Consider the following 25,311-nt stretch of genomic DNA (forward strand, 5'->3'; position numbering starts at 1 on the left):
TCTGCTGGGAACGTCTGGCGGAATCCCCTGTGAGACGGAGCTTTAACTCCCATCTCCGGCAAAACTTCGAACACGTCCCGGGGGAGGTGGGGGACATGGAGTCTGAGTGGACCGTGTTCCGTGCCTCCATTGTCGAGGCGGCCGATCGGAGCTGTGGCCGCAAGGTTGTCGGTGCCTGTCGCGGCGGCAACCCTCGAACCCGTTGGTGGACACCTTCGGTGAGGGATGCCGTCAGGCTGAAGAAGGAGTCCTATCGGGCCTTTTTGGCCTGTGGGACTCCGGAAGCAGCTGATGGGTACCGGCGGGCGAAGCGGCGTGCGGCTCGGGCGGTTGCTGAGGCAAAAAACCCGGGTGTGGGAGGAGTTTGGAGAGGCCATGGAGAAAGACTTCCGCACGGCTTCGAGGCGATTCTGGTCCACCATCCGGCGTCTCAGGGGGGGGAAGCGGTGCAGCACCAACACTGTTTATAGTGGGGATGGTGTGCTGCTGACCTCTACTCGGGACGTTGTGGGCCGGTGGGCAGAGTACTTCGAAGACCTCCTCAATCCCACCAACATGCCTTCCACTGAGGAAGCGGAGCCTGGGGACTCTGGGTTGGGCTCTCCAATCTCTGGGGGCGAGGTCGCCGAGGTGGTTAAAAAGCTCCTCGGTTGCAGGGCCCCGGGGGTGGATGAGATCCGCCCGGAGTTCCTTAAGGCTCTGGATGTTGTAGGGTTGTGTTGGTTGACGCGACTCTGCAATATCGCATGGACATCGGGGGCAGTTCCCCTGGATTGGCAGACTGGGGTGGTGGTCCCCCTGTTCAAAAAGGGGGACCGGAGGGTGTGCTCCAATTATAGAGGGGTCACACTCTTAAGCCTCCCTGGCAAGGTCTATTCAGGGGTCCTGGAGAGGAGGGTCCGTCGGATAGTCGAACCTCGGATTCAGGAAGAGCAGTGTGGTTTTCGTCCTGGTCGTGGAACACTGGACCAGCTCTACACCCTCAGCAGGGTCCTGGAGGGTGCATGGGAGTTCGCCCAACCAGTCTACATGTGTTTTGTGGACTTGGAGAAGGCGTTCGACCGCGTCCCTCGGGGAGCCCTGTGGGGGGTTCTCCGGGAGTATGGGGCACCGGGCCCTTTGATACGGGCTGTCAGGTCCCTGTATGACCGGTGTCAGAGTCTGGTCCGCATTGCCGGCAGTAAGTCGGGCTCGTTTCCGGTGAGAGTTGGACTCCGCCAGGGCTGCCCTTTGTCACCGATTCTGTTCATCACTTTCATGGACAGAATTTCTAGGCGCAGCCAAGGTGTTGAGGGGATCCGATTTGGTGGCCTTAGGATCTCATCTCTGCTTTTCGCAGACGATGTGGTCCTTTTGGCTTCATCAGATCGTGATCTGCAGCTCTCGCTGGATCGGTTCGCAGCCGAGTGTGAAGCGGCCGGGATGGGGATCAGTGCCTCCAAATCCGAGGCCATGGTCTTGAGCCGGAAAAGGGTAGAGTGCCTTCTCCGGGTCAGGGGGGGTGTCCTGCCCCAAGTGGAGGAGTTTAAGTATCTCGGGATCTTGTTCACGAATGGGGGAAGAAGGGAGCGGGAGATCGACAGGCGGATTGGCGCAGCGTCTGCTGTCAAGCGGGCGCTGTACCGGTCCGTCGTGGTGAAGAGAGAGCTGAGCCAAAAAGCGAAGCTCTCGATTTACCGGTCGATCTACGTTCCCACCCTCATCTATGGTCATGAGCTTTGGGTCATGACCGAAAGAACGAGATCGCGGATACAAGCGGCCGAAATGGGTTTTCTCCGTAGGGTGGCTGGGCTCTCCCTTAGAGATAGGTGAGAAGCTCAGTCATCCGGGAGGGACTCAGAGTAGAGCCGCTGCTCCTTCACATCGAGAGGAGCCAGTTGAGGTGGCTTGGGCATCTGGTCAGGATGCCTCCTGGACGCCTCCCTGGTGAGGTGTTCCGGGCACGTCCCACCGGGAGGAGGCCCCGGGGAAGACCCAGGACACGCTGGAGGGACTATGTCTCTCGGCTGGCCTGGGAACGCCTCGGGATTCCCCCGGAGGAGCTGGAAGAAGTGGCTGAGGAGAGGGAAGTCTGGGCCTCCCTTCTGAAGCTGCTACCCCCGCGACCCGACCTCGGATAAGCGGAAGAAGATGGATGGATGGATGGATGGATAATTTATAATATACTTTCCGTTTTTTAAATATATGTATTTTACGTGGAGTTTCCTCTGATCTACTCCTAGTTAAAGGTATGCATACAAGTTCAATCACCACTGCTAGTGTCTGCAGTTTGTCTCTATCAGGACACTTCTAGGATATTTCTCCCCAGATATTTGACAACTGTTCTAATCAAAGTTGATGTTTCGGTTTTAGTGTCATTGACCCATTGGGACACCCATTGTTTCCCCTGTTTGACTGACATTAAGTCAGACAATCACCATAATTCTGTGACCATTGTGCTTGACAGTATGTGCAGTGTACATAGGTTTGGAAACTTTACCTGGATTCCTCCAAACTATTTTTACATTGCTGTTGTGAAACATCTCAGTCTCTGCAAATTTTGACCTTACAACATTTCTCCATAAGGTAATTGACTTTCCATGAAGACATGTACATTTCAGATGCTTTGAAGATTTTAACTTTAAAGAAAGATAGGAGAGAAGAAAGACATTTCAGTTTGTGATAGGCTTGACCTGAACTGTTTCCAGGATATTCCTGAGAATCCTAAGAAGTTTTATTTGGTCAGACACTTCAGACTTTTACATAACTGATTCTCTCGAAGGACAATGACCCGAAACACACATCATAGTTGGTATTGGAATGGATGAAGAAAGCTCACATTAATATTTACTGTGATGCTGAGCCCAACTGTTTTGAAAATTTATAAACTTTGCTTTAAAGCTTGATTAAGGAAACATCATCCTTATATAAGCTCCACTGATTATATCCTACTGAGTGGTAAATATCCAACCAGAATCCTGCTACACCTTTGCTCATAGATGGTTGTGTTTTCTTTGCAGCTTATTAAATAACACATAACCAAAATTAGTAGAACTCAATGTATGTTTGTGGCTGAGTGTAGATTAGAAAAAAACCCATTTATAGTCCTATTTTAGAAACTCTTGTTATGATACTCTGTACACTTCCTTATTAAAATCTAAAAATGGTTGTATTTTAATAAATGACCCGTCTCTCCTAATTTCTAAGACCCAGTTGGAAGTATGTTGTGTCTAAATGGCATCTTGTTGCCAGTCAGTCACATGTGTGAACTGGAAATTTCCAATGGATGAGCCTTGATAAAATGATACTCACCTTGAGCCTTTTATAAGGACTCCTTATGACAGGCACACAGTGTGCTGGTGAGATGAAAGACCAAGACGTGCCCATGTGGAGACAGTACGACACGTTCTCATTTCACAAATACAATGCTGAACTACTTTTGGCAGTTATGGCCATCAAACCTGGGACCATAGTGTTCATAGATAATATCTGTAAAATATTGTGTTGCTGATCAGTGACTTTTCCATTTGCTGATTTTTCTTCTGTATGTAAGTGATTTCTTTATATGTTGGCTCACCGCCTCCGGGAGCTGCAGCTCCTATTGGAGCCAGAAGCACCAAGCTGCAATGCAAAAACTGATTTCAAGTAAATAAATTGGTTGCTAAACAAAAAACCTGTGGCGCCATGGGAAGATCAAACCCCTAAAGAAAAATATGGAATAAAAATGAGAGGTCGGCACTAGCAGCATGCAAGAATGTAATATGGCAAGGATAAAATCATTAAATCCACAATGACATTGACAATTAGAGGCCGATAAGAAAGCAAATAGAACAGAAACATGACAAGGCAAAGAGAGATAGGGTTTCCGCCAACAGCTGCGTCAACAATAGCCAGGTCGGCACCCATGTCCCTTGGCAGGAGGAATCGCTGTGTATTGGACTGGGAGAAAGAAACAGATGCTTACATGCACACAAACAGGATGGAAATATTCAGCCCAATACAGACTGAGCTGGTAGGGCTGCAGAGAGTGACAAGTTACAGCAGGCAAGAGACAGCTTCAGACTCCTGCTGGCTGTCAGCTCCCATTTTAACTTAGTGGAAGTTAATGAGAGTGGGTCAAAGATGGTGAGTGGTTACAGATAGAGCCTGAGTCTAGATAATATAGCTTTAAGGTAGTTTAATTTGACAGGTATAGTCTTTTCAGCAGCAAAAAAAAAAAAATGTCTCCCGCATTTGTTGGCAGCTCCAGTTGCCTGCAGTGACAGAACAGCAGGAAGTACAGCGAGAAAAGTTGGCTTGTCAGATGCATTAACTCATATCAGATGAACAAAATATAATCAGATTCTCATCCCAAATTTTTGTCTGACTTAAAAAATGACATTTCCAGATTTGTTTTTAACTCTGTTAAAATACTTAATTTAGTTTAACATTGACGTCATGTAGTGTATATGAAATATCAGCCTGAATCGTGTCATGACAACAAGAGGAGGAGATTTTTCTCTGTTGTGAAAGCAGACCTGTCCAACAGAGGAGCTTAATCATCCAAAAGTTGACATTAATTTCTATGGTCATACAGGTCACAACAATTCATATTTACTCTAATAACTCACAGGTCATAACCCACACAATCTGCAGGGCAAGTCACCATCAACACAACAAAGAGGGAAATCATTGTTACAAATAAAATTTAGATTTGATCTGTTAATAAAAAATAAACAATACAGACATGTACCTTGCTATTTGTTGTAAAAGTGAAATATATAGAGAAAATTATATTCTTTGCAATGTCATCCACTGACCAACTAAAATCAATAAGAAAGTCACAAATATGTAGGCAGTAAAAAAATGGTTAAATGTTTAATTGTGAGATATTGATGTGCAGTTTTGGCATTTCCTTTCTGTTTACTTGTTTTCAGTCTAATTTGTTCATTTTCTTGTCCACAACAAAAATAAAAATGACATTTTATACAGGTACAATTCTCTTGTTAATTTTAGGATAAATGTTAAACTATTTATTGCACAACATCAATTCAGTGAAACTTTATTTGTCAATGAAATTGATGCAAAGGGACAAAAAAATTATTTTGTCATATAGGCAGAATAAAAGCAGATGAAGAACAAATTAACCCTTTCAGGTTAAGCAAGTCCACTATTGAAATTTATAAACAATGTCATTTTTTGTTACGATGACAATAGTTCTGTTCAAGAGTAAACAGATGTATTGCTAACTGGATTTATTTTTCTTTTTTGGAATAATGATTATTGATCTATTCACATTATTATGAATTATTCTAAATAGATCTCAGTTTACGCTAGGTCAGCTGATTCTTTCACATGATAAGATAGACTCATTCTGCAGCAATGGGACGTTAAAGTTGCAGCAGATAGTTTGTACAGTTCATTTTGAAATCCTAATGCAAGCTTCTTCCACTTTCATTTTTAATGAATACATTGACGTGATTAAAAAATTAGCTGGAATATGTTCATCCATTTACTACACTTTCTTTTCCCTATTCAGGGTCACAGGTTAACCTGGAATCAGAAATCCATAAATATTTTATATCTAACAAACTGGTGTCTTTAAATCTTTAGGGGGAATCCATGCCATAACAATTATACCCATAATAAATTATGACTGACAGAATTTACATAGCTGTGACACATATGTTTTTTATAACCATTATTAGTAATGTTTAAGTGTTCTCTCACCATTCCAGGTTCCTCTTTGTGTTCTGACTTAACCATGAAGCAGTGATCTGTGTTTTATTCTGTCAAAAGCAGTCAAATTTACATGAAAATCCCCCAAAGTGAGGAAGACATCAAATGCCATGAAAGAACTGCAGCTGCAGACCCACTTTACTTTTTAATGCTCTCTTTGCTGCTGAAAGCTGAGGCCTCCAGAAGGTCACAACTTAAGCTGGCTTCCGCTTGACGATGGAATATTGTATAAATCTTTTTCTGTGGGACGCGGTGCTGGCACCGTTTCAAAGTGTGTGGGCTCTGGAAAAGACACTATGTCAGGAGTGTTCTCTAAGCAGCTCAGGGGAGCACTAGATAAAAAATGAGGCAATTCTCAGGAGCTCCACTATTTCACTCAGTAAACTTTTCACTGCAAATGAAAATGATGTGCATCTCATTTCAATTTCATAAATGTGCAAATATGATGTCTCTGTCTCTGTCATTAGCCTGACTTATGGTATTACCACAAAATAACATGAGGTAATGCATAGTTTTAAATGAAAATTTTTAGATTATATGCAAGAGTGTCCAGATCTGCTTAGGTAAAGTACTCAAGCAGCTAATTGGACATTTCTTGGAAGTCTTTCAAGTCAGATACTAGATAATTTAAAATAAATTGGTTTCTTGAACAGCTCACTGTACTCCTGTTGCCTCCACAGTTAATATATCTCAACCCACAAGAGCATGTTTTGAATGCACATCAACATCATTGACATACAGGTGATAAATGTGCAGCAAAATTTGTTGACCTTGTCACAAAAAGTAGGTCCAAGGGATTAGGTGAACACACAAGGTGTACCGAAAAAGTGGCCAAGAAATAAATATTAGTTTCATTGTCTTGTTTACTAAAACCGCTAAATAGAAATTGAAAATGGATAAGAAATCAGAAGAAGGTTTTGTTATAGCTGGAGTTAGTGATAGCAGACGCACAATCACATGTTTTTATGTCTATTTGCTTCCCTGCGAGCTTGTTCCTGCTTATCTTCAGCAAACACTGAGTAACTGGTTGCTGTGGGAGACGTTCCTTCAGGTCCCGATTAAAGCTGTGTTTCCATTGATGCCCCTCATTTTGTTTCTGGCAGTTTCCAAGATCATTAGAACGCAGAACAGCAGATCCAAAGTCTGCGCTGGTATTTCCACTAAAGGTCAGTGGATATATGATATGCTTTATAACAGGAGGAAGATGAAATGGGAACAAAGCCGCCGTGTGTGATGAATGGGCTTGTTTTGCAGGATCAATCTGGTCAAAGAAATCTGCAATGAGCTTAGTGGGACAGATTGGCTCACCAACAGAGCACAGAGCATTTGTTTGTTGTAGTCTTCCAGATATCCTTCCTAAAGTTCAGCATCTTAGAATCCAGGAACGCTTTTCACAAAGAAATGTTTGCTTTTATTCTTCTGAAAGACTGATCAAATCACGCAAGACTGTTCTTAAGAATAGCTGATTCATCTGCTTGAGCTTAAAATAGATGAGAAATAAAAACTATTGTGAAAAGAGAAGTTTTTCTGGTTTTAGTGAATTTGTGTGGATTTTAAATGACGTTTTCAGGATGCAGGGACATTTCTCAGCTAAGACGGAGCTTGAAACGAATATCAGCCATGCACACAGATACTCTCAAGGTCAAGTCCATTAATTAACCCCACATTCATGCTTTTGCACCATGAGGAAACTAGAGTATCCAGAAGAAAAAAAAAACAAAAAAACAAACACAATAGGTACCATAAACCAAGAAATCCAAAGATGTATTACTTTCTGAAATGCACGTAGTTTAAATCTGTCCTTGCTTTATCCAATCTTAATTGTTTCAGTGTTTGGTTACCTTTACACAGGTAAATCCACACATTTACCTGTGTGGATTAAACCACACAGGTAAATGCTTTACAGTTAATCACATCTAGATTTCAAATTTTACTCCCAAAAAAATTACAAACAATTCAAGAAATTAATATTAATGAAATTATTCAGCAGTATTCCATTTTATTATACGCTCACCTTGTTCTTATAACCAGTAATTAAAAGACAAAATTTCATTTTCTCAAAAATCATAAGCAATAAATTAATAATAATGTTAAATGGACTGGACCAAAAACAACTAATGCCCCCTCCCCTCCCATAAGCGAGCACCTACATTCATGGACATAAATTTTAAGTCATAAGCAGGAGGAGTTGAGATAAAATATTTTAGTTTAGAAATCAATGATATGCTGTTCTATCAACCTTTCATACCACTTAGGTTCTGGGTCCAGTTTGCTCTGCATCCCCAGAACCAGACATGGAGAAACAGCTTTCAGCTTCTATGTTCCTTTAATCTGGAACAAATTTCTAGAAAACCGGAAGTTTTTCAGTGAGCAGCCGAAATACTGAATACCTTTAAATCCATCAAAATACAAATCTAAGAAAATGCATTTGCTTAGATCAGCCTTTGGTTAACAATAACTAGAACATTAATTCATTCTAGTCTTCAATATGTTGCCATTATACTGAGAATATACTGTCTTATTTTTTCACTGTTTAAAATCACACCAAAGGTGTTTTACAAATAAATTTGTAGATTTTTTTTTACAATAAATAAATCTTCAACTTCTTCTTAAAAAGATCAAGACAGCAGAAACATGGAGGCAAGTTATTCTACAAGCTTGTGGCCACAGCTCTGACCTCTCCGGTGGTGAAATGTGATTGTGGAAGCTTTAACAGCCTTCAACTGGAAGACCTCAAACTGTGAGAAAAGTTGCAGCGCTCTGGAAGGTCAGAGATATTAAGCGGGGACCTGACCACTCAGGGCTCTAAAAGTAAAAGTAAAAAAAAAAGAGAATACAAACTCCATGTTGTCTCTACACCAACCTGACAAGAAAAACCTGCCCATGAAAAAATATATATTTTATATAGATTCAACCAAACATTAGAAGTTTTATTATTTTAAAAACATCTGAATTTGTTTCATGATGGTTTGGAGTTTCTGCTCTGAAAGTTTATTTTTCCTGCATCAATGAGCAAGTAGCTTTTCTGAGGCTCAGCGTCCAGTTCCATCTAAATCCTTGTAAAGGCATACTTTATAGAAAAGTTTAAACACAAAAACACATTTAGAAGATTGAAGCTGAATCTAAAATGTTAATTCTGAGGTTTTGAATGCATGTGCATTCAGCAAACTGTGTTTTGGTAGAGTTTAAATCCTCCACTATGAAGAAGCCTCCTGGAAACAGGTCAGTGAATAAAAGCAGAGGGGGGGAAGGGAGAAAGACTCAGAGGAAAATGGAATGAGAAATGAGAGAAGTGCAGCTCAGAAGGTGATAAAAACTGGGCCGCTGTAAACGAACAGCTGGAAGAACTGCTCAAGGGTGCACAAAAAAACCTTTCACAGTCCAGTCAGCCATTCAGATGCATGACAGGGCTGTTGCTCCAATGCTTTCCTGCTTGTGCTTCAGACATAAATGCCTGCATTTCACAATCATGTCATTAGTCTATATAGTTTAAAAAAAAACCTGCCGTAGGTCCACATTTAAGAAGTACTTTCAACTGTGACATTTAAAGCTGCATAAAGGAAATCAATAACGATAACAGAAGAAAGTTAAAACGCAGTCTGCTGATTCTAGTCTTCAGAAAAATGACATTTCCAAGCCTCAACATTTGCAGTTATGTGACACAGGTGAACAGTTTCCTCTGTGTGCAGAAAGAACATTACTAAAATAGACGTGGGCAGCAGTCCCCCGACAGAACGAGACCACATCATGCTGCAGAGTTAGCTTGAGACAAAACGCAGTCGATAAATCATATACACTGCTTATGCAGTTAAAAGTGAAAGTTTACATAAACCAAAAAAAAACAAACACGTGGACTTTTCTTTTCTTAATGACTGAAGCAAAATCAGACCAAAGTTCTCTTGTTTAAGGTCTGTTAAAACTACAAAAATGATTAATATTTGCTAATTACCACAACAATGAAAAAAGGAATATGCAAGTGATCGATTTACTTATCAGAAGTTTACTTACATTTCCTCGGCGTTACTTTTGAACTAGATGACTGGGGTCACATGTTTTAAGTATTTTTGTTTCTAAACTATCTCACTGTGACTCTAGCTTCATGTTTAGGGAAGATGGACTCGAGCCCCCAGCCTCTAACAAGTTTTCTTCCTGTATTTTGTCCCGTATTTAAGCTCCATCCTTACTTTCATTGACTCTTATCTGCTTCTCTGTCCCAGCTGAGGAAAAACCTACATGTCCTACTTAGAGAGTAGTGACGCTGCATGACCAAGAAATCTGATCTAGACCAAGCAGCTTTAATACTGCAAGAGAAACTACATGAAAAAGTGCCTTGCTGAAAAAATCTGGTTAAAATATTAAAAAAGAGAGAAAAAGAACAGTTTTTACTCATGAAATCCAGCTTTTACATCGAGGTGACAGGACTGCTCAGCTATGTTTTTGAAGTGCTCCCTTCCTTTAGATTTTCAAGGTTAAAATTTGCTTGTTCAACAATTATAGTTGTGACAAATCTGCTCAGGCTATAGCATGACAGAAAGGCTGGTAGCTTTAAGCTGCCGCACCAACTGGTGACAGATCAGTTTTACATAAAACGCCCCAAAGTCTCGAGGCGTTTCCTCTTGGTGAGAACGCTGCTGCTGGGGAGGATGAGATATGTAACAGTCACGTTCTGCTAGCTGTGACTGGACTGCTGATGATCATCACCACAGAGACACGTGGAGCGTGTGAATGCAAGTTTGTGTTGCACACTGATTCATTGTTTTACTGATGCACTGGGCTTCCGAGTTCCTTCTGTATTACCTATACATTGCATAAAAATAAACAAAAGTATTTTACTTGAACCACATCTTTTGCCTTGTATTTCAATAGGAAGACTAGTGTAAATGTTTGTTTTCCAAAAAAAATAATGAAAACACACAGCAAAGGTTTAAAGCTCCACATCTAGTTTGGCACTGAGCAGTCTTTCATCCTCTCATATAAAGTTTGGGATGTCAGCCGGGAGCAAATATCAGCTGAATTTGCAGTTAAGTGTCTTTCATTCTTGCTGATATTTAACACAAGCTGGTTTTATTAACAGCTAATTGGTGCAGGTTTAATCTTTGATCAGTAATGGAGCCCCCATGTAAACAGTGGAAAAGCAGTGGAGCAATAATGGTGAAAATGAGGTCATCTAATTGGGACAGCTAAATATATTTAGCAGGGTACACCCTCTCCTTGGGTGGTGATACTCGGTGCAGGAGTCACTGCTGCAACAGATTTAGAAAGCTCAGTGTAATGAGTTCATTACAACTTTGTGATGACCACAGACTTTGGGTTTATTGCTGACGCCACAATAGTTTAATAAAATTAATGACCCAATGCTTAGGTGGTCAGACAAATGTTCAGACAAATCAAGACAAACAAATGAAACGTGGCTTTATTTGTTCACCGTAGCTCCGTATCGACTCAAGATGCAGGGTCAGCATATGGATTTTAGCTTGTTCACAAAGATGTCAGACTCTTAAAGATTTCTAGCCATATTTTCTGACACTCATAAAGATGCATAAAAGTTGTTAAAACAAATTAAATTTTTATTGCAGCAACATAATATAATGTGATAAAAGCTTAATTACCTAATCTGAAGGTAGGATTTCAGAATAATCTTACCGTGAATTTCAGCATGTTCATGTTTGGAAAATGTTCTTACTCTTTTTATACATATAGTTTTGACATGTAGGACAGCACTTTGTCTTTTTCTGAAGCATTTCCCAAATTTGAAGTCAAAGGGATCTGTGAACATTCTGCTTTACACAATCTCTTGGACTTCATTCTACAGCTTCTCTACAAAACTTGGGTTAGGATTGGTAGGCCATAGAAAAATGTATACGAGCAAATTAATGCATTCATATAATCATTACCTTACTAAAAGATCATTATCTTTTTAGTAATCACTAATCATTAAATTACTTGAAATATCCAGTAATTTCACTTTTACTGGTTAACTTCTCCAGAATTATATTCCATGCTGATGTCATGCACAGACAAACTTCCCATGGTCTTTAAATAGAAAAAGCCCACAGCATCACAGATCTTTCACCGTACTCATTAGGCATAAGGTCATTATCCAGATGTTTATCTTTTGTTAGAGGCCAGATGCCTGGATTGTGGTTTGCGAAAAAGCTCAATCTTAGTTTTATAACCAAAGGAACACTGTCCTAGTCCAAGTCCCAGTAGACTGTAGGACACTTCTTATTCACCTTTGTGATAGAACAGAAAAAGCTTTTTTCTGGTTTCAGTCTCAACACTTTGCTATTGTAAAGGTCTCATCTAATGACTGCTAATGTTGACCTTTTGACCCCAGAATTTCACTTTTTGCTGTAGTTCTTCAGCAAAAATTAAATGTAATGCAATCAAAGATACAAAGAAGATGAATAAAGATAAATTATAAAGATCTTAGTACTCTTTACTAGGGGTGCCAATAAATATGAACAGCAGAATATAATCTTACTTTATTGCATACATAAGGTGGTTATTTTGTTGTAGTTATTTGCTTTGTTCTAGATGACACTGGAAGGTAGATTTAAAAAAAAACATAAAATAAATATGAAGCATATTTTTTTATTTTATGTGAATTTACATAATTGTAGGCTTGCTTTTTGTAAATGCATGAAAAAATAACAAAATATAACTGCAATATTGTCTTTGTATTTTGGGGGGATTACAAATTAATTTATCTTCCTTCCACATTTTCCCTAAACAATTGGATTTTTTTATCTTTAGAGCAGAGACTGAAAAACAGCCTCTTTGTTGCAATTAACAGACCCAGGAGAGTGAAAGTCTGTTTTCAGCAGTTTGCTCTTGGTGCCTAATTAGGGTGACCTCTTCAGCAGGAGAAACAGAGATTTAGCCAGTCTCTTATTTGTTCTCTGTTTGGAGTGAGATTTCTAAGAATGAATATTGAGTTTCAGTGAAAAGCAGTCAGATGTAACAGAAGCTTAATGGCTTTTCTGCAGTCTTCACTGTTCCTAGGATTTACTGTTTGTGCTTGGCTTTTCTTCTTTAATTAGAAGTTTTTGAATTTGTCATTGACAAAGCATACATAGAAGTCTTTGACATTCTACTTCAGACTCAGTCAGACCTAGAAAGACCACCAGAACCCTTGCTGCCTGAACACATTGATTATGAATGTGAAATTCCATGTTTGGTCATAAAGTGAAATGTTGTCAGTTTGCTCTGGCATAAGCTGCAGCATAGTCGTGGGGATATCCAGTCTCTAAGCATGAGATTAGAGAGTTTTAATCCTGGGCAAAGCCAGGAAGCAAACCAGCAAAAGTGTCATCAGAGAAAGTTCTCTCAATATCGATGGACAGCAATGGCATGGCAACACCATCTTTTTGAATTTTCTAGTAATTAGTAAAACATTTTTGTTTTAGTTTGTAATAAACTCAACCAAATAAGTCGAGCTAGAACAAAGTTAGATCTTACTGCAGGATTTTCACCTTAAAATCCAGAAATAAAATTTAATCAGCTGCTACTACATTCAGCCTAAAAGGTAAGAATAAAACCGCTTGACTAAAGACAATTTGAGAAAAATACTTTACAATGATGCTAAGAGACATCCATCCATTTTCTATACCTGCTTTTAACTCTTGAAGGGTCACAGTCAGTTCACCACAGCACATTACTACCTTACCTGAACTAAAAGATCACTTCCAGTTTCTTAAAACATTCATTCTTGACAAGAAATTTGAAAACTTAAGCCCTCATGTCATTTACTTTCTCTATTTCCATTGCCAGCAATCTTCTCTGCACCACTGATAGAGGAAAGTACTCATTAGATTGATTACCCAGCAAGACACACATGTCTACATCAATAACACTAACTTATTCCAGATTTGATCAATATACATTTACAGGCAGCATACCAATTTACAGGGCAGAGTGCAGTGTTGAAGAAGCAGCAATCTCTGGATTACTCAGAAGATCAGTTTATTCTTAACATGAGTTTAAATGAGCAATTTATTGTCTTTACATGATAAATTCCAGTGGCCAGAAAAGTTATACTGTGGTTTTTATCCCTGAGTGGATTTTGGTAGGTCACCAGAATGACAATCTGGTAATAATGACATGAAAAGCAAGACAGAATAAATATTGGGTGGGTGCACTAAAAGTCCTTACAGAAAAGAGAGCACAGTTTCATTGTCTTCAGAGATGTGCTAAAGACTATATTTAACACACTTTGGCACAATCACTTTGCACATTTAGTGGTGAGAAGGTTAGAATGAACTAGATTACTGTTAAAAAAATCTTGAGTCAGATGATTTTGGTTTTGTGAAGAAAAAGGTAGAAATGTATCCATTAATCAGCTGCAATAAGTGTCCCTTAATATTTCACTTTCATGTGTAGTAGTCATAATAAAGGTCTTGGATTTATTATGTAAATCATTTTGAGTTACAGCAGGAATTAAATTGATCAGTTTGCTTAAAAATGCACAAAAAAGGAAAACATTTCTCTGAGTTTGGCACTGAAGCTCAAATAAGCTCCACAACAATTTAAGATTTAAATGACTTCAATCACAATCCAAGCTTTAAGTCTTAGCATGTTTTGTTTTTTTTCAGTTTGTTCACAGTTCTCAAGAGGAGTCTACGCCATCTTTGGATTTTATGATAAGAAGTCTGTCAACACCATCACGTCGTTTTGTGGCACGCTACATGTGTCCTTCATAACGCCCAGCTTCCCTCTGGACGGAAACCAGCAGTTCGTCATCCAGATGCGGCCTGATATCAAGGGGCCCCTCCTCAGCCTGATCGAGTACTACAAGTGGGACAAGTTTGCCTATCTGTATGATAGCGATCGAGGTAAGTCCCAAACAAAAACTCTTAAAGAACATTTTGAGGGATTTATTTCAGAATTGTTTTTGGTTTAAGGCTTGAACCAGTTCAACGACTGGAATTTGCTGCAATGATCATATTCACAGAGTTCAGCTGCTGAACAAAACACTTAAGAATCCAACAAACACTGTAAGTGTGAAGCTAAAGGGCATATTGGATCATGACAATCAGCTTGTCAAGTGTAATCAGCTACAGCAAGTCATGTGTTTTAGGGTGTTTTTATGTAACGTGGATTTATTTGCATAATATTCCTCTTTGTTTGTCCCCTCTCTGATCCGTTCTCTCACCTCACTGGAAATCTGTCTGAGTTCTTATACATCTGGATGTGAAGCATCTGTTCACTCAGTCCAACTCAGCATGCTTGAATATTACATGTAGTGTCCTACAAGGCTCAGTACTGGGTCCTAGCTGTTTATTATGTGTATTAATGACTTGAGTACCATTTATTGATGTCACAGGAATAACTGAACATGATATTTTCAGGTCTGTCTGAAGATCTGTGTGTGTCTCGGACAAGTCTTTTGATTATTCTTCCAAATCCTTTGTCAGAAAATCATTTGAGAGGCTCTTGGCTTTGGTTTGGTGAAATTTCTTCTTCATTTTAGTTTTCAGTGGCCTTCACTGGAACGTTTAGGTGTTTAGAAAATCAGCAGTAAACATTATCATTACCATGCTTTTTAAAATCATTTTTAGAAGTTTTTTTATCTTAACTTTTCACTGTAAACTTTTTTGTGGATTATTAATATTAAACCAGCTGATATTGATTTGCACTTGGCAGCATTGATTCTTTCAAACTACTGCCTGATGTCAGCTGATTTCTTGGCTTTATAAACATTTTTACACATCTTTTTTACCTTAAAATTAATTTGTGTATTACTTTGTGTTTGTATGAGTGATTTTCTTGGATTGTTGCTGACAGTCTGGTGTGAATTACTGTATATCCCAACAGCTTATGTAAAGTGGTAGATTAAAACAGTTATACACAATATTCAAACAAAACCAAAAAAAATCAATATTTATGAATGAAACTACTGCCGTCAGAAGCAGGTGTACCTGAGGTTACTGACCTGAATAAGATCATAGATTGAATTTCTAAAGTAGATGAAATGAAATCTACCTTCAAACTAATATCCAGAGTTATTTGATATATAAATCAAATTTGACACTATTCTTTGATCCTTTTCATCAGAGGTTCATTTCTATTTCACACTGATTGTGTCAAAATCTGAAAGTAAGATTAGATTTCTTTGAACACTCTTTGAAAGGTTTAACAGACAGAGCAGGCTTTTGTAGGCTGAAGAGACTGAACCTTTTTTAAACCCACTAGAAATAAGATATAATACAAAGAAGACAAGGGAATACAAAAAGTGAATGGGTACGAAGGCTGCCCATAATAACCTGTAATAAAGATGACAGAAAAATTGCTTCTAGTAAGTTATCTCACTTTACTGCGTCATGCAACTCATTTTCTGCTGCCATCTACTAATTCTTCTGCAGAAAAATGCATTCTTCTCCAGTAAAGAGTTACTAGCCTGTAATAAAAAGCGAAACTCATTTGCATACATAGTGTCATTTTTTGACAGTGCCATTGTGATAAGAAACATTGAATAAAGACTTAATTTATGCTCTGTTCTTGTGGAGAACATTGAGTTTTAGTTTCTTTACGATTTTCTTTTTCAGTTTTCTTCATTTTTTTTCCAGGTTTTGTGTTTCTTCTACAGAGATGAAAGTGGTTATTTTTAGTTTTTTAGAAAAATGTTTCAGGATTGTTTTTGAAAAAATGCATATCTTACAATATGCATTTTGTAAGATATGCAACATGCGTATCTTACAAAAATCCTTCTTAATAAATGAAGGTGGATTTATTTGGCTGTAAGTTTGCCGTTACAGACCTTGCTGCAAACTTACAGCAAGGTCTGCAAGGTCTCAAAACTCAGGTTTTGTAAATTTGCAAACCTGAGTTTGCACATTCAGAAATATGACATAAAGACAGATCTGTTCTGAAAAGCACTTCATGCACCATTCAGTCCACATTTAAATGGCTCCATAACTGTTCTCTAAAGACCTGGGATCAATATCAGCAATGATTTAACACAGAAACCAGTTGGTGATGGGAATATTCATTCATCGATATGGTTCTCCTTTATGTTAGTAATTGTAGACTGAGATTTTGATATTGAATTTAACGCTATAATCATTATTATCTAAAGTTTTCTTTTATGAAATTCCATTCTGTGTAGTGAAATGATTAATTGGAGAGTGAATCCGGAATAAAGCACAACAGTTCAGATGTGTGAAGCCAAGATGTGGAGCAAATAGTAAAATTGCTGTCTCGATTACACCAGAGCTGATGTCAGACACATCGGCACCCCACAGCTTCTCATAAAGGAAATCAATTGTAATCATGCACACGTGTCTCTTTTCTAATAATACAACTCTGCAAGTTTTAATGTTTGGAGTGTATTTGTACCAACAACTATATAAGAATTTTACAATCTGAACCAATGAATGCTTTTTATCTCCATATGAATCAGTTAAGGAGCTGCATCCTTCCAGTGTTTTACAATGTGCAACCTCATTGATTTAAAAACAGTGTCGCGACATTACTCCCAAGGTTTACAGGAAATTATGTTTGGATCAGAGGCTGGAATTCTGATCACTTTTTAGATTCCTTTCATTTTGTGCTCGAATGTTTTCCCTTAAACACATATAAAAAACCTCTATAAAATCTAATATTTCAGCATATTTTTAAATGTTTTCATGTAATTATGCATTATCACTCATTATACAGGAAGACTGTCAAATAATTGCATTAATTTTAACCCTTTATTGTATATAATATTCACCTGGTGAATATTTTGATGGGACTTTAGCAAAAGAATTAAAAATAGATATTAGATTGCAAGAGTAAACTTCTGAAATGAATATCACAAAAATACGGATGAAACAATAAATATTCTAGTTTAAAATGCATATAAAAGTTTTTATGGAAAGTAAATATTACAATAAAAATGTTCAAAATTCACAGAGTCAATATTTCTTTCAAAGCAAAGTCGATATCATGCAATAATAATAATAATAATAGCCTAAAAATCCTGAGTGGATTATTACAATTAAAAAGAAAATATTTTATCACCTCTGCATGTGTGTTTGTAGAGTAGGGTAGAACTATGACCTCGTAATTTACACTAATTGCTCCCATCTGCTCGTTATTAGTGCAAACTGCTTTGTGAATCCTTCGCACAAATAAAGCAACGGATTCAGAAAAACATCAACAGAAATGCAGGTGATGGCCCTGCTTCCTGAATTCCCTGCTTAAGGTAAGTTTAGGAAAATCAGCTCTCACAACTTGTATTGCTACATGTGCAGACTGAATGGAGTTCACTGAACTGCAGACAGATTAGGAGGGATCAGCCTACAATCTTTATCATTTACATCACTTAAATTCTCCCACTGAGCCGTATCGCCTTAGAGACTTTGAGTTCCCTTTATTGAACATAGTAAAGCCCTTTTGTTTCCTAACCTGTGCTTGTTGTCTAGTCTCTCTGGTACTTTTCCTCCTCTGTTCTCATTGAGTGTCTTCCCTGGCAGCCTACCTTCCACTTAACAGAGGATCACACACAGTTTCTCTCTAAAATCAGAGGAACAAGCAGTTTTAGATCATCCCCAAGCTGATGCTAGCAATGACCTGATCTCCCTACTGTATGTCCAAGGAAGCACCAAGGAGCCTGTTGTGCATATTTCATCATTGCATGGCTGTCTAATTAGGTCAGTGTGATCCTCTCATTCCCATGGCAACCAAAGTGTAGAAAGAGAGGAGGAGAGAGAACGACAGAGGGAGATTGTATGTGCCTGAGCCGGCTGGTAAATGGGGTGAGCGTGTCTGTGTGTGGGTGTTCCTCAAGAAAAAAGTGAGGAGGCATTGGAGTTACTAAAGGTCATGATAAATTTGATTAGCACTTTCTAACTAATGGGTGAACTAAATCATTTTTGCTTTGGGGTTTATTTCTAAATTTCTTTAACTCTCAAACAACCATATATAGAGGTAACCCCGTCTGCAAAAGCATTCCAGTAAACTGGTGTAAAAATTAGGAGTTGGATAAACTTATAATTCAGCTTTATTGATGGTTTATCAACCATCTCTTAATAAATTGATGGTTTTTACTGCTAGTGAGTGAAGTTGCAGTTTGTTCTTCATTCATCTGATTCATTAAATCAAAGGATTAAAATTTAAAAAATTTGGAGTTATAAAGGACTGACATTTGTCTTTCAGGTATTTTCATACAAGTAACTAAAATATTTTATTTATGCAAAATACTGTACGGCATTGTGTGGGAATATGCAACGAAGACATTTCAGTTTTTCTATAAATAATATTTACGACGCTCTGTGAAGGAGTGGCGAGTTGTCCAGGGTGTACTTCGCCTTTCTCAATCCCGCTCACAACATTTATCTGAAATTACAATCCTGGTTTAATGCTGTGTTAGACCTTTGCTAATATCTTGTTTTTATTATTTTTTCTGTAACTCATTCTGAGCTGCAATTACCACATTTTTTAAGCTTTAATAAAAGAGTCAAATTTAACTACACCATGATGACCTCGCAGTAACCATGATGTACCACCCTCTTAGATAAAACTGCAAGCCTCTGTTTTCCTCACTAATGCCACACTTTTATGGCTGTATTGCATGAAATTGATTACATCTGTATTTCACCTCACCATAGTGAGTTGGAGTGAAACGGCCAAGCTCTTTATCAAACCTCTCTCTGACTGCTCCCTGTTGGCCAGGAATCAATATCAGCAAAGATTTACCAAGGAAACTAGCTGTTGATAGGAATATATGGTCATGAATTCTGAATGTATACTGCAATTAAGTTTTTTTATTATTTTGATTATACATATATCACTAAACAGTTATTTTTTAGGTTACAATAATGAAATTCCTCTTTTGCTGTGAAATGATTGCGTGGATCAGAAATGAAGTGGTTTCATTTTTAAGAAGTCTCTGAGGTGAAATCACAGGGAATGAGTTGATCCTCTCGGATTCATTTAGCATACATTACACAGTCAAATAAACTGTTAAGCAACTAATTTCAAAACAAATAAAGAAAAAACATACTGCCTTATTAGACATCAGCAGTACTGATGTAGTTGAGTGCATTGTTTGCTGCAGCCATTTTCCTCCCACATGTTTTTCAGGTACATGCAGAACAACTGTGACTCATCATACAGAGCCATTTACATAAGTTAGGAAGTGACTGTAAAACATCAACAGCCATTTTATTCAGTACTTTTTTTTAATTTATGAAAATCTTAATGTTATATTTCACATAAAGATAAAAAGGGTGTATCACTATATATTTTTCAAGAAAGTCTTGTTGATGGTTGTAGTTAATGATGCATAATGTTTATTATCTGATTGTCTGTGTGGCAAAATGTACAAGAAGCAAGAAAAGTCCCAGAAGAGTCGCTACGTTGTGAGATGTTGGCCTTCAAATGCTGAACTCAGGCATCAACGCATAACATTACATCCATAAAAAGAACAAAAGGAACCATTGCAAAATCTCCAGCTTAAAGTTGAGTTCATACTGTGAATAATTACAGTTATTTATCCAGTGAGGAGTAGGACTTGAGTAGAACTGTGTCTGACTGCAGAAGATAGAATCCCATAGGGCGTTTTAGAAGTGATGAGTCTCTCTCTCTCTCTCTATATATATTTGCCATTTTGTACAAGTCCACTTGTGACAAATACTGTAGTGCAAAACACTGAAGCATTCAGGATACTGCGTTGGTTCTGATCAGCATTGTTTCTGAGTTTATTTCATGGACCATGCAGTGATGGTGTTTGGAAAACCTCTATATCTCTGTATACACTTTATTTTGTCAGTTGCTCTAAAAAGTCTGGTGCTACACATGTGGTGGATAGAAGGGAAATTAAAATCCTCAGAATTCAGCTGCAGTCAGATGTTCTCTCTTCATCTGCCGTGTTTGGGTGAAGTTGTGGATGCAAATGATACCCGAACGTGGTACTTTAGAATCCAACTGCAGTGGCCACCGTTCAACCCCAGGAGGGCAGCACTGAGACGGCTTTAGGCAAAATATTGCAGAGCTAAACAAATTTACACAAAAATGTTAGAATTTGTACAAACATATTAAGATAGAACACTTACAAGTCAATTTAGACAATTTACCTGAAAAAAAGTTGATTTGGGGTTGGTTATAATTTAAGGTTAAAGATCATGTGCTTTATTTCAGGTTAGAGCTTTTTTGGTGGAAAATAATATGTTCAGGATATCCAACACTTACCTTTGGATGGTTGTTTAATGTTTCTGTCACAGCCTGAAGTTTATTAAATATTCCTCTTTTAATTCTATCTCCAGGCCTGACAACTCTGCAGGTTGTTCTGGACATCGCAGCAATAAAGGAGTGGCATGTGACTGCCATCAATGTGGGAAACCTCAAAGATGAGAAGAAGGACGAAGCTTACCGCTCACTCTTCCAAGATCTGGAGAGCAAGAAAGAGAGGAGGGTGATCCTGGACTGCGAGCAGGACAAAGTGAAAGACATCATGGAGCAGGTGCTACATGCTGTGCAGTTTTCTAAATGTGCTCTGTGGACAGACGAATGTGTGCGATAGGTTTGAACAGCGTGTGGTATAATCATGAGTTGTGTAGCGATTCTTATTTATGAGTCCACCAAAACTTTTGCATGCTGGTTCTTTGTTGCTTGCTGTTTAAGTGAATTTCAACCTTCCATTTAATTAAAATATTCCAGTAATGTGGAAATGGATGCAATAATTAAAACAAGTAGGGAAAAAACTTGAAAGCAAGGAACAATAACAACTCAATTATAGCAGAATTACCCAGTAGACCAGAAATCACATTCAGTTTTAATAAACCATTTAGAATAAATAATTCCTGATGAACTAGAACATTCCACTGATTTAAATTTGAACCAGAATAATTATACTGATTGCATGTTTAGTCTGTAAACAAAACTTCAATTAAAGGTGATACAAATGACGATGAACAAGGTGTTTTTAATTAAATTTTTACTCATTATAAAATTTAATTCTATAATGAGTTTTGATGAACATCACTGGCTCAAGTGTCTGCAGCCAGTCGCCTCTTTAGAGAAACTCTTCAGGCAAAAATTGTATTTATTTTACATGTTACCTTCTAGTCTCCAAGTTGCAGTTTTTCTGCGTTTTACTGATTTATCAGTCAATGAATATTAAATTTTTTGCCTGTTCAATAATTTTCCCTTTTGTTATTTTCCATTATTAGGCATAGCTTAATTTCTGAACCTACTTGTTTTGACTTTTTATTTTGACTTTATGTATGGATTAGTTTGGTTATTACACCTGGTGAAATTTATTGTCAATTAAACCTTTAGAAATATTTTTACAATTAAAAATGGTGATTGGTTCAATACTTATTTTACCTGCTGTACATCAGTGTTTAGAAATATGTGTATTTCATTACTGTAGGTATGTAGTGTTTTATATTTGACATGATTTACATCTGTTTTTTGTGAATCAATTGTTTTATGATGAATAGTAGCCATTTAATACAGGAATAATAGTTCCATTATTTAAAAATGTTACTTTATATTTACTGTTTTGTCACAACAAATTCTCCTATTATCCTACATAAAGTCATAGTTACTGTAATAATATGATTTTCTGAATTCTTCCATCTAATATGTATGTTTATAATCCCGCAGGTCATCAAAATTGGCCAACATATTAAAGGTTATCACTACATCATTGCTAATCTGGTGAGTTTAAACATGTTTATCCAGTTTGTATAATGTTCCTCCTTTATATTACCGCATAGTTTTCTAAATCAATTTGTTTCTCTACATTTAGACAACAATCCCAGAATAAATAATTTTCATTCTGCTTTCAGGGTTTTGTTGACGGAGACCTTTCCAAAATTCAGTATGGTGGAGCAAATGTGTCAGGCTTCCAGATTGTTGATTTCGAAGAGCCTTTGGTCTCAAAGTTTAACCAACGATGGGAAGCACTGGAGGAGAAGGAATATCCTGGAGCAGACAGCAAAATACGGGTGAGCTTAAACATTTGACTGTTTTATTTGATCTGATTTCATTTTTCTTTTAAAGGATTCTATTGAAATGTATTTTTTTGACAAAATTTCTCTTAATTTTTACTTTTTTTTACATTTGAAAAGTCTTCCCTACAAATGGAACAAATAAATAATAATGCAAAATTATTGAATAATAAAATAACATCACAGGGTCTAGTAAATGTTTGCACACAGGCAAACCAAGATAATCTGCCGGTTAAAGAAAATTATAAAGGCTCATTATGTGAAAAAAAATAAATAAAATGTTATCTTTTTTCTAATTATGACAATAATACATATTAGAAAGATGATGAGATAGAGCAGCTTCAGGTTTGGGGATGATGAAACCTTGGGAAGAAAATATTTCTTTTGGTTAAAGTGTTTCATAATGGCCATCATGTGTTAATGTATCACAGTTCCAAAACGAAACTGTCCGATTATTCTGTCAGGGAAAACAAGTTGACTTTGGAATTCAAAATGTGGGATCTACGTATATATATTAGAGCAACATTCAGTAGTTAAATATCAAAGGGAAATGGAGTGGAAAGAATCTAGTTTACACAAAAATGATAATGCAGGGAACAAAACTGCAAACTTAAGTTTTGTCATTTGTCATTTCTCCACTACTTTAACCAGTTCTGCCCCAGTCTGTCCTGCTGACAGTCTGAAACTGCCGTATTTTACGACCTGCTCCCGTATTTGTATTTTCTCATAAATTTTCCATATAATAGTAACTTCGTCGCTGATGACACTCCGAGCTGCAGTAGAACCGTTAATCTTGACAATGGAGAGGCAGTTATTGTTAAAATCACATTCTATTTTAGTCTGTATGCTTTGTTGCAAACCAAACCATTCCAGCACAGAAACAGATTTTATTTTATTAATATATCAATGTTCTGCATGGTGACTCAGTTGCACTGTGGTCCTGCATGCATGGCTTCTTTCTCGGTTCTCCAGCTTTCTCCTACAGTTCAGCCTTTGCCAAATGACAAAGATGAATTGTTCTCTCTAAATTACCTGTAGGAGTGAGTGTCTGCATGGCTGAATATCTGTGTTGTCCTGTGATGGACTGGTGACCTTTCCAGGGTCTCTGGCCCATTGACTGCAGGAGATGTAGCTTAGAATTAGAATCAGGTTTACTTATTTGTGGGGTGTCTGTTAGTTTAATGTTGGCCTGGGAGTTCTAAGCATTTTGTAAAGAAATCTATAATCATGTCCTATTTTTTCCGTTTTAGTACACATCAGCGCTGACCTACGATGCTGTTCAGGTGATGACAGAAGCCTTCAGATACCTTCACAAGCAGCGCGTTGACTTTACAAGGAGGGCCAACACAGGGGACTGTCTGGCTAATCCAGCTGTGCCTTGGGCTCAGGGAGTGGAAATTGAGCGAGCGCTGAAACAGGTAACTGTCTTCCTACAGGTTCCTGTCATAACTTGAACAAAATTAAAATGCATTCAGAAATGACATCCATCATTTTGGATGCTTTGGATTATTTTCTAAATTAATGATTTACATTTGCAGATCATTTGTTTCCTGTATTCAGTTGATGTTGCCAATTAGCTCTCATACATGCACCTTCCAATCAGAGTTCAGTGAGTAATAATGACCTTGCGTACTTGCACATTTCCAATAAATGGCAGTATACAAGGGAAAACTAAAGCGTTGTAAGAGCTATTTAGAATAGTATTTACCGTTTACCAGTCAGATATGCACAAGCAGGATACTCCAGAATATAGACCCAAATTTCAGCTATAAATGACATCCTCTTGCAATTTTTGTTGAAAATTGCTGACTCACTGACTGGAAATCACTGACTCAGTACTTCAATACACATGTAAGCACTGCCTGCAGCTGTGACCATAGTCTTGTTTAACAGGAAGCACTCTCTGTCAGTTTGATGGTTGTTTACATATAAACCATCTGGACTTATTTATATCTAATTTCAACTGTTTGTTAAACCCGATATTTACAAAATGTGTAGAACTTTAGAATCTGAAGGGAGTCCTACCTTCCTTACACATGTACACACAGACACGAACTGAGACCTTCATAAGAAGTTTGTGTATAAAACCAAAAACCAGCAAATTTTGGTTTTTAGGTGGACCCAAAATTCGCTTTTTTGATTCACAACATAGTTGCACATTTATACCTCCACAAATAAGCTGGACTTTCTAATCAAATAAACCAGACAGAGTTTGATTAAGCAAGGCTGGTATGAATGCACAGTTGTAAGGGGGAGAAGTACTTTTTCTCAGCATTTCAGTATTTATCTGAATGGTGATGAATCCTTTACATTTTAATGTGTCGGTTACATACACCAACTCTTAAACTAACCATTTGGTTAGTGTGAATACATCCAGCAGTGACCACACACTGACACATGCAGGAATCTAGCTACCATCAGAAGTGTCTTTTCTAAATACTCTGTCCATTTCCGAATGGGCAGCGCATGACAGGGAGAGAATCCCAACAAGAGGCATAGTATTATTCATCTCATGCTCTGTGATGCCAAAATGCATTCACAACAAGGCTCACCAGTTAAACTGGTGAGGACCTGTTGCCGTGGTAACAGGAGCTCTCCCTTAGAAAGTGCGCCCAAAAAAATCAGAAATTATTCCAAAGACAGAGATTGATCAAAGACTGAGGTTTTTAGCTTG

The 25,311-nt window shown here is 37.9% G+C and overlaps 1 protein-coding gene across 10 annotated transcripts in view; it reads left to right on the forward strand.

Moving 5' to 3' along the window:
* The window catches only part of gria2b (glutamate receptor, ionotropic, AMPA 2b), a 49,735-nt gene that overhangs the window by 11,508 nt on the left and 12,916 nt on the right, over positions 1–25,311 (forward strand). For all 10 annotated transcript variants that reach the window (XR_003594388.1, XM_028008783.1, XM_028008784.1 and 7 more), the window contains exons 3-7: positions 14,292–14,531; positions 20,946–21,142; positions 22,291–22,344; positions 22,476–22,634; positions 23,888–24,055. Coding sequence is in view for 9 of the 10 variants with exons in the window: in XM_028008783.1 (XP_027864584.1) it covers positions 14,292–14,531; positions 20,946–21,142; positions 22,291–22,344; positions 22,476–22,634; positions 23,888–24,055 (818 nt within the window). In the remaining variant the exon portion in view is untranslated. The remainder of the gene's footprint in view (positions 1–14,291; positions 14,532–20,945; positions 21,143–22,290; positions 22,345–22,475; positions 22,635–23,887; positions 24,056–25,311) is intronic.

This window comes from Xiphophorus couchianus, chromosome 23 (genome assembly GCF_001444195.1).
Source record: "Xiphophorus couchianus chromosome 23, X_couchianus-1.0, whole genome shotgun sequence".
Taxonomy (NCBI): domain Eukaryota; kingdom Metazoa; phylum Chordata; class Actinopteri; order Cyprinodontiformes; family Poeciliidae; genus Xiphophorus; species Xiphophorus couchianus.